The 18,662-nt window shown below is 49.2% G+C and overlaps 1 protein-coding gene across 1 annotated transcript in view; it reads left to right on the top strand.

Moving 5' to 3' along the window:
- Window positions 1–18,662, top strand: part of LOC140410345 (protein eyes shut homolog) — a 269,054-nt gene that overhangs the window by 121,122 nt on the left and 129,270 nt on the right. The window contains exon 2 of the mRNA XM_072498353.1: window positions 15,086–15,258. Coding sequence (XP_072354454.1) covers window positions 15,086–15,258 — 173 coding nt within the window. The remainder of the gene's footprint in view (window positions 1–15,085; window positions 15,259–18,662) is intronic.

The following is an 18,662-nucleotide window of genomic DNA, read 5'->3' as shown; positions in this document are numbered from 1 at the left end:
TTGAGTCTCCTGCAGCATAACCACATCTGCTTTCAAACTTTTCAAATGCACAAGCACCCTTGACCTCTTCACTGGGCCTCCCAACCCCCGCATGTACCACGTAATTATAATGGGGGGGGGGGTCGTCCCCACTCCCTGCTTATCCACCATCATCATAATTTCAGGCCTTACCCACTGAGCCTGACCCGTCCTTATCCATTGTTGACATCGAACCCCATCCCCCCTCTCCCAGAATCCCCCCCTACACTCCCTCTCGAAGAAACCCTACTCAGTATCGATTCCCTCCCCCCACCCCCATTTTCTTACCTCCTAGGCCTATTGAAACCTGCTCACCAGGCTCCAATGTCCGCAGCCCCTCTACCCACAATACCCCCGCTCAGTAGGCAACTTAAGTTAGCTGGTGCGAGGGGCCCTGCTCAGGCCTTTCCTCCAGTCTCTGGAAAAACAATCAAATACATACTTTTCATAAAAAATCGTCGCTACGAAGAACAGCAACAAAAAACTTTAACCTCTATAACAACATGAAGTAAGAACATTATTCAAAGCGACATATATGCATTCTCCCACTCTTTACTTCCGTCCCAAACCTTCTGCCTTCATAAATGCCTCCGCCGCCTCCACTGTCTCAAAATAAAAGGCTCTGGAGTTGTAGGTCACCCTTGGCTTTGCTGGATACACCACTCCAAACCGCACGCCCCTGCCGTACAATGCCACTTTCACTCGGCCGAAAGCTGCTTGCCGCTTTGCCAGTTCCACCGTCACGTTTATATAAACAAACTTTGCCACCAGCCCACTGTACCTCCTGCTTCTTCTTTGCCCAGTTCAATACCTTCTCCTTCATGTGATATCTGTGAAAACAGATAATCACTGCCCTTGGCAGCTCATTTAACTTAGGCTTAGGCCTCAGCGATCGATGAGCTCAGTCCAATTCATACCCAGAGGGTTCTTCTCCCTCCCCCATCAGTTCTGCTAACATCTTGGCAAAGTAATCTGTCGGCCTCGGGCCCTCCACCCCCTTGGGCAGGCCCACAATCCTCAAATTTTTGTGTTTCGAGCGGTTCTCCATATGCTCCAGCTTTGCTAGCAGCCCCTTATTGGCCTCAACCACCCTTCGCAGCTCATCTCCCATCGAGGTGAGTTGATCGCTGTGCTGCAACATGGCCTCATCCACTCCCTGCATCTTCTCACTCTGTTCCCTCACCTCGACCGCTGCTTTTGAAACAGTTACCTTCACCGGGGCAGTTGTCTCCTCTACCAACACCTTCAGCCCCACTGCCATCTCCTTTCTCATCACCTCCATATGTTTTGCAAACTGCTTTTCGAGCTCTAGAGACACCACCTCAGCCATCTTCTCTGCTGTAAGCAGTGCGGCTCCACCCAGCGGTCTGGCCTTCTTGTCATGCACCGGGCTGGCCCTCACACTCGACGGTGAGCCCTCATTCTCTCCATTCCTCGCTGGTGTTTCCCTCTGGTTTTTGGACATCTTTCACCTTTACAGAATCTTAATCCTTCATGAATTGTCCCCAGGACCGGACATTAAAAGTTCCCTAAAAGAAAAAAAAAAACATACACGTCTGAAGCAGGAGCCACCCAACGTGTGACGACCAATAAGACCATAAGACTATAAGACATAGGAGCAGAATTAGGCCAATCGGCCCATTGAGTCTGCTCCGCCATTCAATCATGGCTGATATTTTCTCATCCCCATTCTCCTGCCTCCTCCCCATAATCCCTGATCCCCTTATTGATCAAAAACCAATTTATCTCTGTCTTAAAGACACTCAAGTGATTTGGCCTCCACAGCCTTCTGCAGCAAAGAGTTCCACAGATGCACCATGCTGAAGACATTCCTCCTTTTTCCCTGTTTTAAAGGATCATCCCTTTAGTCTGAGATTGTGTCCTCTGCATCTAGTTTTTCCTACAAGTGGAAACAACCTCTCCACTCTATCCAGGCCTCGCAGTATCCTGTAAGTTTCGATAAGATCCCCCCTCATTCTTCTGAACTCCAACGAGAATAGACCCAGAGTCCTCAACCGTTCGTCATACGACAAGCTCTTCATTCCAGGATCATTCTTGTGAACCTCCTCTGGACCCTTTCCAAGGCCAGCACATTCTTCCTTAGATACGGGGCCCAAAACTGCTCACAATACTCCAAATGGGGTCTGACCAGAGCCTTATACAGACCCCTCTACATGCCGCCATCAGCTGCCTCGTGTTTTGGGCTTAACACCGCCACTTTGGCTGCCTCATGCTCTGGCCCCAGCTCCGCAGTTTCGGCTGCCTCGTGCTCTGGACCCAGCTCCGCAGTTTCGGCTGCCTCGTGCTCTGGACCCAGCTCCGCAATTTTGGCTGCCTCGTGCTCTGGGCCCAGCTCCGCTGCTCCAGCTGCCCAGCCCAGCACTGACCTCAGTCTCACTGCTCCAGCTTCTTCACACTCTGCCCACAGTCCCACCGTTTTGGCTGCCTCGCGTTCCTGATTTGGGCCCGCCGCCTCGACTCCCAACACAAATTCTGTCTAGTTTCTTCAGTGTTGTCATTGTTAATTAGTGCACAACAAACAGCAATGTGTTAATTACCAGAGAATCTGTTTTCTGCCCCCCCTGCTCTTCTTCAAAATAATACTTTTTGGAACTGGGAGAAAAATGGATACCAAAAGGCTGGAAAAACTGGAATGGGATTGAAGTGGTCTCCTGTTTCCTTCACTCATCCATCAGATGGTTATTTTGCTCATATCAAGTGGGAAAAGAAAAAGAGGCCATCATTAATCAAGTCAGGACATGTACTGAAGCTGAAGATGTTGAAATATTAATGGTGGGAAGATGCCTTTTGATAGACTTGGTAAGAAAATGTCCCTCTCCTGTAATCATGCAAACATACTGATAACCGCAGGCCTCAGAGTCATAGATTATCATAGAATTTACAGTGCAGAAGGAGGACATTCGGCCCATCGAGTCTGCACCGGCTCCTGGAGAGAGCACCCTACCCAAGGTCAACACCTCCACCCTATCCCCACAACCCAGCAACCCCACCCAACACTAAGGGCAATTTTGGACACTAAGGGCAATTTATCACGGCCAATCCACCAAACCTGCACATCTTTGGACTGTGGGAGGAAACCGGAGCACCCGGAGGAAACCCACGCACACACGGGGAGGACGTGCAGACTCCGCACAGACAGTGACTCAAGCCGGAATCGAACCTGCGACCCTGGAGCTGTGAAGCAATTGTGCTATCCACAATGCTACCGTGCTGCCCAATGAGAGATCATTCCAAACTCAGAAATAATGCCAAGCGGATTCTGGTCGCATTGATTTCTCACAGCTGATTTAAATATGATTACAGTTTAACCTGTTGCTACATATTCACATCAGGTGAGATTTGACAAGAATCACAAGTTAATTACAGAGGATAGCAAATTCCGGTACAAAAGAAAAATCAATGATAATTATGTTTCCTAATCAAACTGCATGATTCAGATATAATGGGCAACACAGGGCATTGGTTCCTGAATACCAAAGCACTTAAGATTGAGCCTTTAAATAATTTATAATGCAGACATTTGCCTGGATTATAAATTCATCTTTTTCCGAAGCTTTTGTTTATTCATCAAATGCAGTATTGAGATCTGTGATATGGTGCAAGTATTTCATGTAAAAGATATGTGATCTGTGCTTGACTTAGAAAAGCAGGTACCATCTGAAATGCAAGAACATTACATTAAATAGAACTTTAGCAGTTACCCTTTCCATATTTGTTCTAATGTTTAATAATTAGTGCGGGCTATTGCTGTATGCATTGTTGGATGATTTGTCTGCAAAGATTTCTGAATCGATAAAACTGTTTCTAATCGAGATAAATTGTTATGCAGTCAACCCAAAATACAAATTAAATCAGTTCAATGTGTCACACCAGGAAGGGAAAAGTCATTTATTAAATCCCACATGATGTGTCTTATGCTGTTGAAAAGGGGGAGAGTCAGGTGGAGTAAAAGGAAGGTCATAGAATCTCTACTGTGCAGAAGGAGGCCATTCGGCCCATTGAATCAGCACTGACCCTCTGAAAGAGCACCCGACCTAGACCCACTCTACTCCGCCCTATCCCCATAACCCCATCTAACCTGCACATCCCTGGACACGTAAGGACAATTTTAGCATGGCCAATTGACCTAACCTGCACATCTGTGGGAGGAAACCGGAGCACTCGGAGGAAACCAACGCAGACACGGTGAAAAATTGCAAATTCCAAGCAGACAGTCAACCAATTGAATCCGGGTCCCCAGTGCTGTGAGGCAGCAGTGCTAACCACTGTGCCACCCCTTGGCATACAGAGTGGCACCAGGGAGGAGAAAACCTAAGGAGAGATTTTAATAGCCTGAAGTTGATGAATTCAGTGTTGAGTCCAGAACGCTGTAAAGAATCCTGACTTGAACAGTTCCTTCAAGATCATTGGGTGAAGACCCTACCTGTTGTCAAATATGGCTGTGGTTGTCGCACCTGACACACAAGGTTGCGAGTTCTCGTCCCATTCCTGAGATTTCATCACAACACCTAGTTGTGATCATTTCAGTGCAGTACTGAGGGAGTGCTGCATCATCAGATCAGTTTGTGGAATGAGTCATTCAACTGAAGCTCTGTCTGTCCACTCAGGTGGATGTCGACAATCATCAAACATTATTTTGAATATAATGTAGAGGAATTCTCCTTGGTGATCTTGCCAACACTTATCCCTCACAAAAAATAGATTATCTGTTCATTTGTTCCTCAGTATTGCTCCAAAGTGTCAACTTGAAGTAGATTCTCAAGTCTCAATCCTTTGACCTTGTGTCTCTGAGGGTAAAAGTTTCCTATGGGCTTCAGTACTCTGCCAACAAGGGATCTCAAACTCAAAATCACCAACAATGGGACTGGATCAGCGATGCTGGCCACCTTTGGGTCCATTGCCACATTAAGAGTGGGGTACAGGATTATAGATGCTTCTGACCTAATCAGAGGGCTGGCAGCCCTCTCTCCAAAATTGAAAGACCTCGAGGCACCCTTGGACAGGTAAGGGCCAGAAGGCCTTTTGGGGTAGTGGGATGTGGAGAGGCAACTTCACTGCCCACAGACCCCTCTTTTGGGGACATTGAGCCCACAGCTCCAATAGGCCCCCTACCGCTAACCTCCCAGGAAAACTTTATGAAGTTGGCAGCCACCCTATGGGGCATGGTCCATTCTGCTGGGACAATATGTAGGCAGGCCTGGAAAAACACCCTTAATAGGTTTTTTTCATTACTTAAATTCGCTGCCCACCTCTGTTTGGTGTGCAATTGATTCGGATCTAGTCCCACCACTGGGAAATCTCCCTGGCAGTGGGACTGCAAAAGGGAACCATCCCAATTTAGCTCCCCAATATTTCCTGGCCTTCCACCTCATGGCAAGCCATCCCAGGCAGGAAAATGCTGCTCCAAAAGACAAATGTACAACTGATTGAAGTCACAGAAAGAGCAGCACCCATGTTCTGGGCAGGGAAATAAACCAAACAGAGGCCCTGAAATTGCAAGGGGTTTATCTGTTTCATTGGAAATTCTATTAGTCTCATGCTGGGGTTACAATGGAATTACAGCAGAATATCAGGGCTAAAGTGGTGGAAATGAATCAATCCCTTTGAAAATAAATCTTGTGTGTCAAGCTTTCATCCTTCCTCTGACTTGCCAGTGTTTGTTTATATTCGCACCATTGTGGATGAAGGCATATTAGGCATACCTGCACCTTAAAGTGCAAATTCACATCCCACTCCACTTTCAATGTTATTACTTTTCCGAACTCATTGATGTATAGGCAAATTTGAAAAGGGCTTGGAGGTCAGTTTTTTTGAAGCCTTTAGCCAGTTTTCTGAGTTGGCGTGCTAGAAACATAGTAAACAGGGGAAAGAGAAGGCCATTCGGTCCTTTGACCCTCCTCCAACATTCATTCTGACCATGGTTGATCCTCCAACTCAACAGCCTAATCCCAACTTCCCTTCCATATCCTTTCATTGTCTTCTCCCCAAGTGCTATATCTAACTGCTTCTTGAACACACAATGTTTTGACCTCAACTACTTTCAATGCCGTCAAATGTGTGCACTATTAATTGGAATTTACTCATAATGCTGGTGTTTTACGTCCCACACCCGCCTCCTCCTATCTTACTTCATCTAACCTTATTTCTTTCTCCCTCTTCCCTTTAAATGCATCTCCGTTATTCGCTTCAACTATTCTTCATGGTAACAACTGCCACATTCTCATCACAGTCCCATTTTCGGAATAAAGGTGTTTGTTCAATTAGGGATTTTCTTTTCCTGTGAAGATGTATTCATTGGTGAGATAATAAATAAACTGCAATATTGAATTTACTGTTGCAACAGTTCTCTTCTAATCAGTACATCCCCTACCACTGGTGCAATCTGTGCTTAATAATAATTTTAAATTCTTTGACAATTACATCCTGCAATCAGCCAATTAATTAATCAGCATTGTTCTGAGTATTGCTGGGCTGGTAAAACATTAAATCAATTTGGATTTCCTGCTTGAAATTAAGTCTAAAGCTTGCCTGTTTTCCACAACTCAAGAGAGAGTTTGAGTTAATTATGGAGTCAGTGTTTTCAGGCGATGCCTTTTGCATTTAATATGATAACAGTAAATGAACAAACAAACAAAGAACAAAGAAATGTACAGCACAGGAACAGGCCCTTCGGCCCTCCAAGCCCGTGCCGACCATGCTGCCCGACTAAACTACAATCTTCTACACTTCCTGGGTCCGTATCCTTCTATTCCCATCCTATTCATATATTTGTCAAGATGCCCCTTAAATGTCCCTGCTTCCACTACCTCCTCCGGTAGCGAGTTCCAGGCATCCACTACCCTCTGCGTAAAAAACTTGCCTCGTACATCTACTCTAAACCTTGCCCCTCTCACCTTAAACCTATGCCCCCTAGTAATTGACCCCTCTACCCTGGGGAAAAGCCTCTGACTATCCACTCTGTCTATGCCCCTCATAATTTTGTATACCTCTATCAGGTCTCCCCTCAACCTCCTTCGTTCCAGTGAGAACAAACCGAGTTTATTCAATCGCTCCTCAAAGCTAATGCCCTCCATACCAGGCAACATTCTGGTAAATCTCTTCTGCACCCTCTCTAAAGCCTCCACATCCTTCTGGTAGTGTGGCAACCAGAATTGAACACTATACTCCAAGTGTGGCCTAACTAAGGTTCTACACAGCTGCAAATGAGGAGAAACTGTTTCCACTGGCAGGAGGGTCAATAACCAGAGAACACAGATTGAAGATAATTGGCAAGGCAACCAGATGGGGGAAAAAACAGAGAAACATTTTTACCAGCGGGTTGCTACAATCTCAAATGCAGTGCCTGAAAGGATGGCGGAAGTTGATCCAATAAAAATTTCAAAAGGGAATTGGAGATGTGCTTAAAAAGGAATAACATTACAGGGCAATGGGGAAGAGCATGGGACTAATTAAATAGCTGCAACTTTACAGGACCCTGGTGAGACCACATTTGGAGTATTGTGTGCAGTTCTGGTCACCTCACTATAAGAAGGATGTGGAAGCATTGGAAAGGGTGCAAAGGAGATTTACCAGGATACTGGCTTGTTTGGAGGATAGGTCTTATGAGGAAAGGTTGAGGGAGCTAGGGCTTTTCTCTTTGGAGCGGAGGAGGATGAGAGGCGACTTAATAGAGGTTTATAAGATGAGGGGGATAGATAGAGTGGACGTTCAGAGACTACTTCCTCGGGTGGATGTAGCTGTTACAAGGGGGCATAACTATAAGGCTCAGGGTGGGAGATACAGGAGGGATGTCCGAGGTAGGTTCTTTACTCAGAGAGTGGCTAGGGTGTGGAATGGACTGCCTGCTGTGATAGTGGAGTCGGACATTTTAGGAACTTTCAAGCGGTTATTGGATAGGCACATGGAGCACACCAGAATGACAGGGAGTGGGATAGCTTCATCTTGGTTTCGGACAAGGTTCGGCACAACATCGAGGGCCGAAGGGCCTGTTCGGTGCTGTATGGTTCTATGTTCTAAATAGCTGTTTCAAAGAGCTAGATTGTTTTTGTGGTTTATCTTGTGTCCTGATCTATACTGGGCATGTTTCACGAGCGACTTCTGACCAACTCAGGCAAATTTCTTCAAAACTACTTTAATTACACTCTATACATGCTAAGCCATTGGGTAAGAGCTTCTTCGTTCTGTACAGACTGTTCCCTCTTTCTAATTGTGGACAAGATTTTCTGGCCTCCTCATGCCATTGGCCAACAGCAGGGTCATCTGGTCCCGCCGCTATCAATGGGGTTTCCCATTAAACCCACTCCACGCTACCAGGAAACCCACAGCAGGGATGCGCCGTTGATGGGACACGAAGATCTCACCCACAGCCTCTATCACATGACTACTGATGTCACTGTTACATCAAGATCACTACTATTACCATAATTATTGTGCAGCTCAATTGACCAAATGACCTCCAAATAACCAAATGTTGTCAGGTTCTGCAATTTTCTGAGAGTGAGGTTAAAGGAAAACTATGCAATATTTAAATTTCAAACTATCCTGCCCTCCACCCATCAACAAAGAAAAGAAAAACTTGTATTTATGTAAGTCCACTCACTATCTCAGAACATCACAAAGTGATTCACAGTCACCACAATCACCAATTTGCATGCAGCAAAATCCCACAAGTAGCAATCTGATAATGGCCAAGCAATCTGTTTCAGGATTGGCTGGGGCACTGGGACAGCCCACCAACTTGTCTTTAAAATAAAGTATTGGAACATTTTATAGCTACCTGAAAGAACAGAGAGGGCATCAGCATCATATGGAAAGAGAACAGGTGGGATTTTCCAGTCTGCCAAAAGCGACACCTGTGCCCCCTCCATCTCCCCATCCACCCCCACCATGACAGGCAAGCCATACAAAATGCCATAGACTTCCTACCAGCGACCAATGGTGAGTTCCCTCTGCCCTAGGAAACACACTATGGAGGGTAGGCCAGAAAATTGAGGCCGGCATCAATGACCATGCAGCGCTCCAATTGCACTGCGCCAACAACATCAACCTAGTTTTTCATGCTCAATCCTCTGGAGTGAGACTGAAAACCACAAACTTCAGGTTCATAGGTGTGGTAGTATGCATTAGGGGTCATGTGGGACTGTGAAGCCGTGATGTCATTGGCTGACAGATCCCGGGTCCTGGTTGGCTGTTGACCTCTAGCTCCGCCCTGAAGGCGGAGTATAAGAACCAGGAGTTCTCCCCCGCAGGCCAGTCTGCTACTGAACTGCGGGGAACAAGTCACGCTTAATAAAGCCTCATCGACTTCATCTCTATTCGTCTCTCGTGAGTCTTTGTGCGCTACAATTTATTAAGCGTGACTTGTTCCCCGCAGTTCAGTAGCAGTTTTCAAACACTGGCAGACTTGTCTCGAGGCCTACCTCAGAACGGCCCCCGGCCGGATCACAGAAGACCAGAAACTACAGGTCCTGCACTTGAGGGTTAGCCCGGAAATTTTCCCTCGCATCGAAGACGCAGAGGATTTCCAGACGGCGTTCGCAGCACTAAAGAGCATCTATGTTCGCCCAGTGAACCAGACCTATGCACGCTACCAACTCGCAACGAGACGGCAAAGTCCCGGAGAATCGATAGATGAATTCTACGCCGCGCTACTAATTTTGGGATGGGCCTGCAGCTGCCCGCCGGTAAACGCGATGGAACACACGGACATGTTAATGCGTGATGCTTTTGTGGCTGGTATGAACTCTTCCCAAATCCGCCAAAGACTTTTAGAAAAAGAGTCGCTAGGACTCTCAGAGGCACGGGCCCTTGCAGCCTCCCTGGATGTGGCCGCGAGAAACGCCCGCGCCTACGGCCCCGACCGCGCGGCAGCCCCTTGGGCTCCGTGGACCCCCGTCGCGACAAACCCCCCCCCCCTCCCCCCCACCCCACAGGCTTGCACGGTTCAGATGCCAAGTCGTCCCGGGGGAGCCCGCTGCTATTTCTGCGGCCAGGCGAAACACCCCCGGCAGCGCTGCCCGGCCCGCGCAGCGATTTGTAAGAGCTGCGGGAAAAAGGGCCATTTCGCGGCTGTGTGCCGGTCCCGGGAGGTCGCCGCTGTCGCCGGAGAACAAGGAGCCCTGCGCGCTTCTAACGCTCCTCAACCCCCCCCCGGCGCCCCATGTACGACCCGCAGGCGCATCCAGTTTGGGTCCCGGCCACCGCTGTCCAGCGCCCCATGTACGACCCACAGGCGCAACCAGTTTGGGTCCCGGCCACCGCTGTCCCCGGAGATCAAGGTGACCTGCGCGTTTCTAACGCTCCCCAACCCCCCCAGCGCCCCATGTGCGACCCGCAGGCGCCGCCATTTTGGGTCCCGGCTACCACGAGGGGAGGAGGGGCGCCGCCATCGTGGGACCCCCCAGACCTGTGCGACGCATGGGGACGGCCATTTTGTCCACCCCGCCGCCATCTTGTGACCCCCCAGCCATGTGCGATGCATGGGGCGGCCATTTTGTTCACCCCCGCTGCCATCTTGTTCACCCCCGCCGCCATCTTGGACGGGAACAACGGACCCCAGTGTCGACGGCTCCACGGGGTTCGAGGAAGACGCTCAAGCACTACGATCACGTCTGGCCTCAATGACGCTGGACCAAGCACGGCCCCGGACGCTCCAGACGACGACAACAACGGTGCTGATAAACGGGCACGAGACACCATGCCTGGTCGACTCCGGGAGCACGGAAAGCTTCATCCACCCCGACACGGTAAGACGCTGTTTTTTGACCATCCGTCCCAGTGCGCAAAAGATTTCCCTAGCTGCAGGATCCCACTCCGTACAGATTAAAGGCTTCTGCATAGTGACCCTAACGGTGCAAGGGAGGGAGTTTAAAAACTACAGGCTCTACGTTCTTCCCCAACTCTGCGCGCCCACATTACTCGGATTAGACTTCCAGTGCAATCTGCAGAGCCTGACCTTCCAATTCGGCGGCCCAATACCCCCACTCACTATCTACGGCCTCGCAACCCTCAAGGTTGAGCCCCCATCCTTGTTTGCAAACCTCACCCCGGATTGCAAACCCGTCGCCACTAGGAGCAGACGGTACAGCGCCCAGGACCGGACATTCATTCGGTCCGAAGTCCAGCGGTTACTGAAGGAAGGCATAATCCAGGCCAGCAACAGTCCCTGGAGAGCACAGGTGGTGGTAGTAAAGACAGGGGAGAAGCAAAGGATGGTCATAGACTATAGCCAGACCATCAACAGGTACACACAACTAGATGCGTACCCTCTCCCCCGCATATCCGACATGGTCAATCGGATTGCCCAATATAAGGTCTTCTCCACCGTGGACCTCAAGTCCGCCTACCATCAGCTCCCCATCCGCTCAAGTGACCGCAAGTACACAGCCTTCGAGGCAGACGGGCGATTATACCACTTCCTAAGGGTCCCATTTGGCGTCACAAACGGGGTCTCGGTCTTCCAACGAGAGATGGACCGAATGGTTGATCAACACGGGTTGCAGGCCACGTTCCCGTACCTCGACAACGTAACCATCTGCGGCCACGATCAGCAGGACCACGACGCCAACCTCCAAAAATTCCTCCAGACCGCTAAAGCCTTGAACCTCACATACAACGAGGACAAGTGCGTTTTTAGCACAAACCGGCTAGCCATCTTGGGATCTGTAGTGCGCAATGGGATAATAGGCCCCGACCCCGAACGCATGCGCCCCCTCATGGAATTTCCCCTCCCGCACTGCTCAAAAGCCCTAAAACGCTGCCTGGGGTTCTTTTCATATTACGCCCAGTGGGTCCCCCAGTACGCAGACAAGGCCCGCCCCCTAATACAGACCACGACCTTCCCTCTGTCGACAGAGGCTCGCCAGGCCTTCAGCCGCATCAAAGCCGATATCGCAAAGGCCACGATGCGCGCCATCGACGAGTCCCTCCCCTTCCAGGTCGAGAGCGACGCCTCCGATGTAGCTCTAGCGGCCACCCTTAACCAAGCGGACAGGCCCGTGGCCTTTTTCTCCCGAACCCTCTACGCTTCAGAAATCCGCCACTCCTCAGTGGAAAAGGAAGCCCAAGCCATAGTGGAAGCTGTGCGACATTGGAGGCATTACCTGGACGGCAGGAGATTCACTCTCCTCACGGACCAACGGTCGGTAGCCTTCATGTTCGATAATGCACAGCGGGGCAAAATTAAAAACGACAAGATCTTAAGGTGGAGGATCGAGCTCTCCACCTTCAACTATGAGATCCTGTACCGTCCCGGAAAGCTGAACGAGCCGTCCGATGCCCTATCCACATGTGCCAACGCACAAATTAACCGCCTCCAAACCCTCCACGAGGACCTCTGCCACCCGGGGGTCACTCGGTTCTACCACTTTATAAAGTCCCGCAACCTCCCCTACTCTGTGGAGGAGGTCCGTACAGTCACAAGGAACTGCCACATCTGCACAGAGTGCAAACCGCACTTTTTCAGGCCGGATGGTGTGCACCTGATCAAGGCTTCCCGTCCCTTTGAACGCCTTAGTCTGGATTTCAAAGGGCCCCGCCCCTCCACCGACCGCAACACATACTTCCTGAATGTGGTGGACGAGTACTCCCGTTTCCCCTTCGCCATCCCCTGCCCTGACATGACAGCGGCCACAGTCATTAAAACGCTTAACACCATATTCACACTGTTCGGTTGCCCCGCATACGTCCACAGCGACAGGGGGTCCTCCTTCATGAGTGACGAGCTGCGCCAGTTCCTGCTCAGCAACGGTATAGCCTTGAGCAGGACGACCAGCTACAACCCCCGGGGAACGGGCAAGTAGAGAGGGAGAACGGCACAGTCTGGAAGACCGTCCTACTGACCCTACGGTCCAGGGACCTCCCAGTTTCACGGTGGCAGGAGGTCCTCCCGGACGCTCTCCACTCCATCCGGTCGCTACTGTGTACTAGCACTAACCAAACGCCTCATGAGCGCCTCCTTGTCTTCCCCAGGAAGTCCTCCTCTGGAACGTCGCTGCCGACCCGGCTGGCAGTCCCAGGACCCATCTTGCTCCGAAAACATGTGCGGGCGCACAAGTCGGACCCGTTGGTCGAGAGGGTTCGCCTCCTCCACGCGAACCCGCAGTACGCTTACGTGGAGTACCCCGACGGCCGACAGGACACGGTCTCCCTGCGAGATCTGGCGCCCGCCGGCAACACGCACACCCCCCCCCGACACCAATCACCCCCTCCCTGCCACCGGCGCACCCCGCGAGCGCCCCCTTCCCGGGAGGATCGGTCCTCCTCCCAGGTCCGACCAGAAGTGAAGCTGAAGCAGAAACCGTAAGGCTCCCGGAGACGACAACACTGGAACAAGCACCACCACCGGGGCCGAGGCGATCGATGAGGACGACCAGACCGCCCGACCGACTTGTGGCATCGATGTAACACTACAATGTTGTGGACTTTAACGCGAACTCTTTCTTTTTCCCCCTTGTTACTGTAAATAGTTCAAAACAAAAACAAAAAACCTCTGTCCATACTGTGATGACATGCAAACGTTTTCCTCCCAGGACCAGCCTTGTAAACCCTTACCACCATGCGAAGCACCACCCCGCCGGGTTCATTTTTAACAAGGGGTGAATGTGGTAGTATGCATTTGGGGTCATGTGGGACTGTGAAGCCGTGATGTTATTGGCTGACAGATCCCGGGTCCTGGTTGGCTGTTGACCTCTAGCTCCGCCCTGAAGGCGGAGTATAAGAACCAGGAGTTCACCCCGCAGGCCAGTCTGCTACTGAACTGCGGGGAACAAAACTCTTAATAAAGCCTCATCGACTTCATCTCTATTCGTCTCTCGTGAGTCTTTGTGCGCTACAATAGGTTAACACTGCTACCAACTGAGTTATGATTGATACGTTGTTATCATCCAAAACTCTGAAGTCCACCTCTTGCACTGCACACACTGCGTTATGATCATCATTTCTGCCTCACTGACAGCTTGTCCCAACAAACCAATCCTAAAGTATTTGACTTTACCTACAAATCCATCCTTAACCACAACCCAACCCTACCTCTACTGTCTTGACGAGCATTGCACTGACTCCCAGCTTTTCTCATTTTTAACTCTGGCTGCCTGCAGATCACTTATCCCCTCACTCCATTTATAGAGAGATGGTTTTTAGCCATGCTGGCCTAAATCTTTCAAATAGCATCCTCTAACCTCTCTTCCCAAACATTCTGTCTTCCCTTCCTCCCTTAAAAAAGCTTTCTTAAACCGTATCTGTTGGGCTACGTCCTCAGGCACCCTTCGAAAGTGACCTGTGTAGCTCCGGAGCCAAGTTTTATCTCCCAGTGGAGGTGTGAATCACGTCATGAAAACTGAACTGCGTGTTTTGCTCCTGGAGAGATATTTTTCCTCTGCCTTCAAATCCCCACATTATTCTCATTGAGCCATTTCATTGGTTTGGAATGCCTTCGGGCAAAACACACATGCATCTCTTCTGAGGTCAGCATCCCCATCCACAAGAAAACTATGAGAGATTCAAGAGACCTTTAAATTATATTGGTAGCCAGGCTGCTGTGTTGAAGAACCAAAGCGGTCCTTTTCAACTGTTCTGCGTCCTCACCCACTCCCCTCATGCACTCCGACGCAAGATGCTCTGTGATCTCGACTGCCATGTGAAAAGACAAAAGTCCTGGGTGAAGTCACCCAAGCAGGAATTGAACCTGGGTTCCAGATCCCTCGCACTGTGAGGTAGCAGTGCTAACCACTGTGCCACCATGCCAACCTTATATATATTTAAGGCTGAGGTAGATAGATTCTTGATCAGTAAGGGAATCAAAGGTTATGGGGAAAGGGCAGGAAACTGGAGGTGAGGAATGTCCACAAACCTAGGACTCCAGTCACTGTGGGTCGTCGGGCCTTCCCAAAAAGAGATAGCGCAGGTCTCCACCAGCTGGCAGGCCATACCTCAATATTTTGTCCTGTTTTTTCTTTTTACATATTCTCTTAATATTCTTAACAAGTGCCTACATTTTAAGATCCTGATGCCTTTTCCATTTTATTCATGACTACTTTTCATCTTTTAGTGACACAGAGAGCTGGTTCTGTGAATGCCCCAGGCCATACAGTGGAAAACTCTGCCAATTCGCAGGATGTGAGGGGAACCCATGTGGACATGGTGCCACCTGCATGCCAAAAGCCAGTGGAGATCCTGTCTGCCTTTGTTCCTATGGAAGAACTGGGATTCTCTGTGATGACGGTAATAACTGAACTCAATGTTTCACAAGCTTCTTCTGTCATGGGAGTGTCCCTTTAAGAAATGTTTTGTCCGATCACACGGCTTCAGTGATGTTATTGTGTGGGTGGAGCTGGGTTTTACTTTTGCTTTGGTTTGGGGCTTGTTTGTGGCTCTGGGCTTTGCTTTTGTTTTCACATTTGGCTGCTGGACACAGACAGAGAAGTCTTGTTTTGTCTCTCTATCTGCATTTTAAAAGCTGTTTCCAGATTACTTGATAACTTGACAAGAAATAGTAAGAAGTTTGACAACACCAGGTTAAAGTCCAACAGGTTTGTTTCAAAGCACTAGCTTTCGGAGCACTGCTCCTTCCTCAGGTGAATGAAGAGGTGCGTTCCAGAAACATATATATATAGACAGAGTCAAAGATGCAATATGATACTTTGAATGCGAGTCTTTGCAGGTAATTAATTCTTTACGGGTCCAGATGGTGCGACAGGAGAGAGGGGTAATCCCAGGTTAAAGAGGTGTGAATTGTCTCAAGCCAGGACAGTTGGTAGAATTTCGCAAGCCCAGGCTAGATGGGGGGGGGGGGGGGGGGGGGGGGTGAATGTAATGCGACATGAATCCATGTGCTTACTGTGTGTGTTTGTAAAAATGTTAACTGAATTTGTAGAATAAAGCTTGTTTTTGATTAAAAGTGCTCAGGGCATCTGTTGAATAACACCCGAAAGACAGGCCCTTCTGCTCATCGTAACCAAAATCTATAAACAGTTGTAGGTCAGGTGAACTCCATATACTTGGGAGTTTTCTAAACCCTGGCGCATAACACTTTTAACACTGAAGCGGCAGAAACAGCAGCTTTGGGCTTGGGGGGTGGTTGTGGGAGGTAAGGAGGGAATGCGGAGATCGGGGTGAAATTATTTCTGCTCATTTTGGGACTCTATTCAGCCTGATTAAGGTTTGGGCCTTATTGGCGTATTGGTGAGGGCTTCAGAGGAAATCTACTGGGACAATCAGCCCCAGCTATATTTGTGGTTCTGAGCATCTTGTTGTGTTGTGGACAGGAGGGAGTTCAATTTTAAACAACCCTGATTTCTCCCTTCACTACTTACTGCAAATGTTTTTTTCCCCTTTGCAAGTGGTGGCATATTTTCCCCAACGCTTCAGTTTTGGACAGTACGAAGTCTTACAACACCAGGTTAAAGTCCAACAGGTTTGTTTCGATGTCACTAGCTTTCGGAGCGCTGCTCCTTCCTCAGGTGAATGAAGAGGTCTGTTCCAGAAACACATATATAGACAAATTCAAAGATGCCAAACAATGCTTGGAATGCGAGCATTAGCAGGTGATTAAATCTTTACAGATCCAGAGATGGGGTAACCCCAGGTTAAAGAGGTGTGAATTGTACCAAGCCAGGACAGTTGGTAGGATTTCGCAGGCCAGATGGTGGGGGATGAATGTAATGCGACATGAATCCCAGGTCCCAGTTGAGGCCGCACTCATGTGTGCGGAACTTGGCTATAAGTTTCTGCTCGGCGATTCTGCGTTGTCGCGGGTCCTGAAGGCCGCCTTGGAGAACGCTTACCCGGAGATCAGAGGCTGAATGCCCTTGACTGCTGAAGTGTTCCCCGACTGGAAGGGAACATTCCTGCCTGGTGATTGTTGCGCGATGTCCGTTCATTCGTTGTCGCAGCGTCTGCATGGTCTCGCCAATGTACCACGCTTCGGGACATCCTTTCCTGCAGCGTATGAGGTAGACAACGTTGGCCGAGTCGCACGAGTATGTACCGCGTACCTGGTGGGTGGTGTTCTCACGTGTAATAGTGGTATCCATGTCGATGATCTGGCACGTCTTGCAGAGATTGCCATGACAGGGTTGTGTGGTGTCGTGGTCACTGTTCTGAAGACTGGGTAGTTTGCTGCAAACAATGGTTCGTTTGAGGTTGCGCGGTTGTTTGAAGGCAAGTAGTGGGGGTGTGGGGATGACCTTGGCAAGATGTTCATCGTCATCAATGACATATTGAAGGCTGTGAAGAAGATGACGTAGTTTCTCCGCTCCGGGGAAGTACTGGACGACGAAGGGTATTCTGTCGGTTGCGTCCCATGTTTGTCTTCTGAGGAGGTCGGTCCGGTTTTTCGCTGTGGCGCATTGGAACTGTCGATCGATGAGTCGAGTGCCATATCCTGTTCGTACGAGGGCATCTTTCAACGTCTGTAGATGTCTGTTACGCTCCTCCTCGTCTGAGCAGATCCTGTGTATACGGAGCGCTTGTCCATAGGGGATGGCTTCTTTAATGTGTTTAGGGTGGAAGCTGGAGAAGTGGAGCATCATGAGGTTATCCGTAGGTTTGCAGTAAAGCGAAGTGCTGAGGTGACCGTCCTTGATGGAGACGAGTGTGTCCAAGAATGCAACTGATTTTGGAGAGTAGTCCATGGTGAGTCTGATGGTTGGATGGAACTTATTAATGTCATCGTGTAGTCGTTTCAGTGATTCTTCGCCGTGGGTCCAAAGGAATTCAGTTTTGGAGTCATCCAATCCTCTTTCATAATCCCATGGGAATCTCGAGATACGGTAAAAACAGAGGATTAATTTATTTTACTCACACTCAAAACGCTGGGGGTGGGGTGGGTGGGGGGGGGGGGGTAATCGCTAACTAACCCCCAGTACATTCACACAATAAGGGAAAGAAAAGAGGTACAGGACAAAAACCACATAAAATAACAATTATTGTTTCACAGGAGTCCAGAGTCTATAATCAAAGATCTAAAGGTGTATTGCTTGAGAGAAGTTCTCAAGCTCAAGCTGATACTGAGTAATCCACTTTTATAGTAGTGCTGACTTCCACGATGTAAGAACCACGGAGAGGTGAATTCATCTTGCAGTAGGCACTGGCATAGAAGTCCTGATAATCCAGTAGAAGCAATGTAGATGAGGGTCAGGCAATTTAAACTGGACAGAGCTCTGGTTCTGCTGCTGTTCAGTTGATAGAAGATGTCAGACTGCTTCCTTTAGTTCACAAGGCAATAGCTGTGTGGGGCGAGGGGGGGGGGAATCATGTCTAAAGATGTGCAGGTTAGATGGGTTGGCCATGCTAAATTGCACCTTAGGGTTGCAGGGCGGGGATTCGGCCTAGGTCGAGTACACTTTCACAGGGTCGGTGAGGACTGGGCCGAGTGGCCTCTTTCTGCACTGTAGGGATTCCATGATAACTGCGGCCAATCAAATATTGCCACACAACTTTTTGACTGCACAGCAGGATTAAAGCAAGCCCAGGAAAGGATTGAAAGTTTACGAAGGTCAAGAATGAATCAGGAAAAACAGGTGACGGTTTCTATTGAGTACTTTGTCGCAGAATTTTCCTTTTGTTTTGGATAAAGGATGTACATTCCTGTTATGGGTTCTTCAGATGGTTAGTATTTCTCCCAT

Source organism: Scyliorhinus torazame, chromosome 4 (assembly GCF_047496885.1).
Source record: "Scyliorhinus torazame isolate Kashiwa2021f chromosome 4, sScyTor2.1, whole genome shotgun sequence".
In the NCBI taxonomy this organism is placed as follows: domain Eukaryota; kingdom Metazoa; phylum Chordata; class Chondrichthyes; order Carcharhiniformes; family Scyliorhinidae; genus Scyliorhinus; species Scyliorhinus torazame.
The sequence above is the reverse complement of the archived record's forward strand: the minus strand, read 5'-3'. Positions and strand labels throughout refer to the sequence as shown.